Source organism: Theobroma umbraticum, unplaced genomic scaffold, assembly GCF_002168275.2.
Source record: "Theobroma umbraticum cultivar Fairchild unplaced genomic scaffold, ASM216827v3 scaffold_4.1, whole genome shotgun sequence".
Classification (NCBI taxonomy): domain Eukaryota; kingdom Viridiplantae; phylum Streptophyta; class Magnoliopsida; order Malvales; family Malvaceae; genus Theobroma; species Theobroma umbraticum.
Window position 1 is genome coordinate 4,985,503 of NW_018397258.1, and position 6,163 is coordinate 4,991,665.

General features: G+C 36.5%; 1 protein-coding gene across 1 annotated transcript; it reads left to right on the forward strand.

Moving 5' to 3' along the window:
* Positions 1-4,526: 4,526 nt before the first annotated feature.
* On the forward strand, positions 4,527-5,623 carry LOC110414145 (uncharacterized). The gene is made up of 2 exons (XM_021425211.2): positions 4,527-4,787; positions 4,886-5,623. Exons 1-2 carry the CDS (start codon positions 4,701-4,703, stop codon positions 5,372-5,374), a joined length of 576 nt encoding a protein of 191 aa, XP_021280886.1. The 5' UTR covers positions 4,527-4,700; the 3' UTR covers positions 5,375-5,623.
* The last annotated feature ends 540 nt before the right edge of the window (positions 5,624-6,163 follow it).

The window sequence follows — 6,163 nt, forward strand, 5'->3', positions numbered from 1 at the left end:
CATTACCTGTAATCACATTGCATTGTAATGTACCAAACGCCACCTAAGATTAAAACCATCCTTCAAACTTCAAAGGAAAGGTACTACAAGCATAATGGTAATTAATTAACATCTATAGCATTTAGTATGCAGTTTGAAAATTCTTTTTATGTTAGCTTATCAGCATGGAAGAAAGGTTGGCTACTTGCTCAAATTGGGATTGGGATTAAACCTATATTCACTTTGTCCAAGTTAAAAGGTCACTTCTTCTTAATATTTTGCATTTTATAATAAATTTTATTGGTGTTGGGAGAGTGTCTCCCACACATCGTTTAGTCACTTAAAGTGATTAAGTCACAGGTCATGAGACAAGTACGTGATTTATTGTTTTTCTCTCCGCTCGCTTTCTTTCTTTCATTCCCCACCCAAAAATTTCTCTTTTTCTCTAATCACGTTGCAAGTTCGTGGCGTTCACTCTCGCTGCTCAGATCGCGGGCAAGCTGTCCCGTTTCTTCTCTCCTCACCTCTGTGCTTCCTTTATTCTTTCAAGCAACCTCTCTTTAATTTTCTGTTGATTTCACTTCCATTTTCCCTCTCTAACAAACGCAGGATCTCCCAAATATAAAACTGATAAGGGATTCATTGCTTTCTCTAAAATTATATCTTCCGAATTCATGATTTCTTGTGAACCATGACATCCTCTACATTATGAGATTAATGACTACTGACCGGTACATAACATCTGGCCTCTACTTTAGGCTTCAAGTCAAACAAAGTGTTAGGCCACTGTTGGGCGAATTATTTCTCTTGCCTTGATCTCGTTAAAAAAAATAGAAAAAAGATTTTAAAAATAAAAATTTAAAATTTTAAAAATAACATTTCAATTATTGAATTTTAAATTACAAAATTTTCAAATCATGTTTTTCAAAAAATTTTAATAATGTGTAATATTTTAAAAAATAGCGATCAAAATTACAATTTGTTTGATAAAAAAGTCAATAAGAGATTACGTTAAAATATAATATATAATAAATGAATTTCATACATTGCATTTTGTTGGATAAAAATATTGAATTTTCACAAAAAATATAAAAATATCACTAATTATTTTTATAGATTAATAATGATATTAATATAGCATCTTATTATTAAAACTTGAGAGACCAGAATTGATACCAAAATACGAAATATTATCTAATTTGTCTTTTGTATGTAAAATTTATCAAAATATTATATAAAGTTCACATTTATACTCACTAAATCTTTACATAATTACTTAATTTCATTGTGATTAAAAAACTGTAAAATTAAAATTAAAAAAACTGCGAGGGAAATGTTCCTTAAAAACAGATCATGAAATTCGTTGGTCCTCCCAAAATTCCTTGATCCTAGAAAAGATGCGACCTCAAAAGTTGGAATGTGAATCTTCAATGGCTCCCTTTTTTTTTTTTTTTTGTACAGCATCTGCTTGGGAAAAGCCCAGCTACCTAAACTAGGCAAGGAGACGTCGTCGTCGAGGAAGAATCAAATTAAGGTGCAGCCACCTTATATCTTTAATTAGACAGCTGAAAATTTAAGATTTGACCTTCCCAATATCCATGAAATTAACTTGTACCGTTTTAACTTTGCATGCCTCCAATCTACTGCACTGTATTATGCTTGAGTCAGTACCTAAAAACAAAGTATTAATGCTTGAGTTGAAAAATTACAATCTGGCCAAAAACAAAAAAAACAAAAACAAAAGTGTAAAGATTCCAATAAAGGAAACAATGATTGTCTTGTTCAAAGAATTTATTTGCCTACTGGTTTTTGTTTTTGCTTTTTTTTTTTTTAATTTTTGTGTTCTTACGGTTATAGAAAGGAGATGATATGAAATTACTTTACCAAAGGCAAGTGTCTTCATTTCTTTCAATAATTAGCTTAGTCGGTGGCAGAATTCCATCAACTTACACCACGGATATCATCAGGATTGAGTTATGGGTAGCCACCAATTAGTGTGGTCCATTTTTCATACTTTGTTCTTTTCTAACATTTGTTTGTCTAAACCTTTCAATATCATTTCAATTTTCACATATTTTAAATGAGTCTAATATTATTTTTTTTATCAAAAGATATGTTTATCACTTTCATTTACGGTTCTCAATTACCCTAAAAAACATGGTAAATAGCACATTTTAGATTAAAATGTTACACTAATCACCTTATATATAGTTGTGCTATGCACGATAGTAACAATTTTGGCATAAAAGCCAGCACCTTGTTCTTCCTAATAATTTTCTAACTGTGTTACAAATGTTTTTGATCCCTGGTTTTCTTTATGGCTTGATAGCGATATGGCCAAATTGATGTTTAGCGAAAGCGTGGATGGAAGGAGACTACACTTTTAGTGTTTTTTTGGAATTTATTTTTTGTAATTTTTATTTCTTTTGATAATGGTGCCATAGAAGATAAAATATGAACAATGCTGCGGCCACCAATACACATGCACTCCTTTGCCTCTGTCTTCCTCTCACTATCGTCCTCTTCCTTCTTCATATGCCCTGATTAACCTTAGTCTCCAAGCTTTTATTAGGGTTTTTTTTTTCCTTTGATCGTTGAGTTCCAAAAATGGCAATGGCGTATCCCATGCAAATGCTACTCGCTGGTTTCACTTTACTGCTTGCCTTCCCTTCCGCCACATCAACAACTGTAACAACAACATCCAAAGAAGAAATAAAATGCAATTCTTGCAGACCGGAAGTTCCACCGTCACCACCCCCTGTGATTAACTGCCCACCACGCCTGTTCCGCTTTCTCCTCCACCGCCATCACCGCCACCGCCATCACCGCCACCACCGATACCTTTACCACCTCCGCCACCGTGCCCCAATGCCCTCCACCATGCTCTGGGTGCCGTCCACCCTGCTCTGGATGCCTTCACCACCTTGCAATGCATGTCAGACACCGCAGGGGCCTACTAGGGACCAGCCTGTAGTGATGGGAGGTGCGGTTTATTCGCCACCGGACGAAGAGGTTCCTTACTTCCCATATAGCTTTCAGAACCCTCCATCTTCCGAGTCGGCTGCTGCTCCAACTGTTTGAAACTGAAGCTCGTAGCTTCTATCATTCTTCTATTGCTTTCGGCCTCCTTCAGCTCCTTCTAAGCGCACCCAAAGAAATGCTTCTTTTAGTTTGTGTTGTAGTAATATTTATGTTGCTCATCTATCTAGCTAACTAGGGGTTAATTACCAAATTTCTAGAAGGGTATGTAATCTGCTTGAATTAGGTGTCCAGAAAAAGGCCAAAGCTAGAAATAAGGTTCATTTTTAATTACGAAATTAAGAAATCTTGCTTGTGTTTTCACTCTTATCTGTAATTTTCAGCTAATCTGTTCATTGTGTTCTTAGTGATGCTGCAAAAATAGATGGATCTGTAATTTTCCATATGTCAATCTTTTGTTTGTCAATTGCCCATGCAAACGTCCACTTTGCCTTATTCGGTGCACCTTTAGCCATCTCTCTACTGTTCAAAATTTGTTAACAAAATGGCAGATGCTTTGAGCATCTTTGCATGGCATCCATACCTGATTTTATTTCGAAAGCGCACGGTCTCTGCTTTAATGGTTCCTTTTTTGAGGTGTGAGGTGGAAAGTTCCTAGATAAAATTTTTTAAGAGTGACCAAGGTCGAAAATAGTCAGATCTAGGGGGGGACCTGGGAATCGATTATAACAGAGATCTTGTTGCGTGCCTTTTATTTTATTTTATTTTATATTTCGTACTCATGGAAGGCATTGATTCATATGACTGAAACTAAGTTTTAGGATTAAAGATGCTGTTAATGCACATCCATGTGATGCATTATTGAAGAATGATGGTATATATTGCTTGGAGGAGGAGGTTTGGGTTTAGGCGCATGTGGTCATGGCCCAAATTAATTAAGCTTGCTTCCTTACTAGGTTGTTTTTATTTATTTATCTGGGGAGGAATCTCAACCTAGTCGTCAATATAAGTTGACAATTGCCGTCACTTAATCTTTTCCATAAACATGCATGGGACCAAAAAGTAAACGTCCGTCCCCCTAGTGCATTGCGGGCAAGAGGATTGAGCTTTGGGGATGATATTGTGGTGGATATTCATTTTGGAAAAACAAAATATCCCCCAAAGTTTTCATTTATATTGATCTAATACAATTGCTATAAGCCTATGTACCAAAACGAATTGCATAACCCAACCAGATAATGTAAGAAAAGATTATATTATTGTATAGCTTAAATGTTAGTAGTATTCAACTCATTCTGTTTGCTTACATATTCATTTCTAGATTAAAAATTATTACGGGTATTCAAGTACCTTGGATTTGAGTAATAATCTGTCTATAATTTTATAGTTAGGCCATGTTTTTCTTGATGTTTCTCTTTTATTGTGTTTTTCAGGTGACAATATCCAAATTCCAAGCTGCCCCGTATTATTCTTTTACGCAAAGCCCATTAAACCTACGAGACCACGACTGAATTTTCACAAGTCGTAATGCGTATGTAACTGATAATAATGGGTTCAGATGACTAAAATCCCCCACAAAAAGAGGGAGAAGAAAACCCTGTCACCATCTAATCCAATGGCTCCACACGGTTTGCAAACAATCCCGCCTAAAACAATTTTGAAATTGAAACTTTTATTGGAAACTTGAATCACTCGATTCCCATTTCATCTTGCTGCTCCAATCTGTCCTTCTCTCAGAAACAATGGCAAAAGCAACAGTTGGTTCTACAAGGAAGGGAACCAAAACCTCCAATTCTTCCCCTTCTTCTCCCCATCCTCCTTACCTTGAGGTCCCCTGTTTTCATCTTCTTTGTGCTCATCAATCTTAGTTTCAAGTCTTTTCTTTTTTCTGGGTTTTGACTTTTGATTTTGTGTTTTGTAATTGCAGATGATTTGTGAAGCAATATCGACGCTCAGGGACCGGACAGGGTCAAGCCAGCCAGCGATAGCCAAAATCATTGAGGACAAGTACAACAAAATGCTGCCCTCGAATTTCAAGAAACTGCTATCTGTTCAGCTGAAGAAGCTCGTGAAATCCGAGAAGCTTGTGAAGGTCAAGAATTCCTACAAGATTTCTTCAACGGAAAAGCTCATGTTGGCGATCAAAGAGACCCAGAAAAAGAAAGGTGCTGCCAAGAAGAAGGCCTCAACATCCCAAAAGGCTGCAAACAAGGTATCTGCAAAAAGCGTCAAGACCATGAGGCTGAGTCCGGTTAAGACCCCAGAGGCTCTCAAGAAAGCTAAAAAGGAAGTGAAGAAGCCGGTTTCGGGCTTGAAATTGAAGCGTTTGAGTCAGGTTAAGACCCCTGAGGGATTGAAGACGAAGGATTTGAAGTCTGGGGATAAGGCGAAGGTGGCAAAGAAGACAAAGAAGTGAGGGGTAGTTGACAAAGGATGATGATGTTAAGTTCACTTTTTGTTGTATGTAGATACGGTAGTTACTAGTTATGCGTATTTGATGACAGAAAATAGTTCTTAGATGGAAATTTGCTTCTTCTGCTCTGAAAAGCAAGGAAAGTTGCTGTTGACTGTTGTTCTTAAAGTTGTGTAGGATATTTTGTGGTTCTATCAACTCTACTGTTGATCCTTTCGAATGCGATTTGAATATCAAGATTGTTGCTTTTAATGTTGTTCTCGGGGTATTATTTGTTACTACAAGTCTACCATTGTTTGGTAACCCAGAATTGACAGAGAACAGAGTTACCACTAGTGCTTTTCAACTCCAAGTATAATAGTTACACACACTTCTTATTATAATTCCATATGATTTCAGTTTTCAACATTTTCTCAAGTCTAATCTCTCAAAACACGATTCGGCAAGTGATATTTGCTTTTTGGCTATAGAATGCAAGAAGAATTCTGTTCCTGAGTCCCTTCATGCACTGTATCATTGATGTGAGGTAAGTCGGGCTTTCTTTCTATAGCATTGAATCTTGCTTAAGGGAAAAGGATGAATGATGGAAGAGAGCAGGTATTGGAACAGAAAAAGAAGATTAAACAGACACTTTCTATGCAGTGGTATGAATTTTCTTTTTGTTTGAAAGTTTAGATTTCATTGCCAGTAAACAGGGAGAGGATCCCTGGGCTACAAAAAGAAGTTTTCCTGTCTTCGAAGCCACATCTTGGACAAAGACCTCAAAACTTCACTATACCCCTGCCTACACAA

Coding starts and splice junctions, on each gene's coding strand:
- LOC110414145 (XM_021425211.2), top strand. CDS start 4,701: ATGGCAAAAGCAACAGTTGGTTCTACAAGGAAGGGAACCAAAACCTCC. Junction 4,788..4,885: donor CCCATCCTCCTTACCTTGAG/GTCCCCTGTTTT, acceptor TTGTAATTGCAG/ATGATTTGTGAAGCAATATC.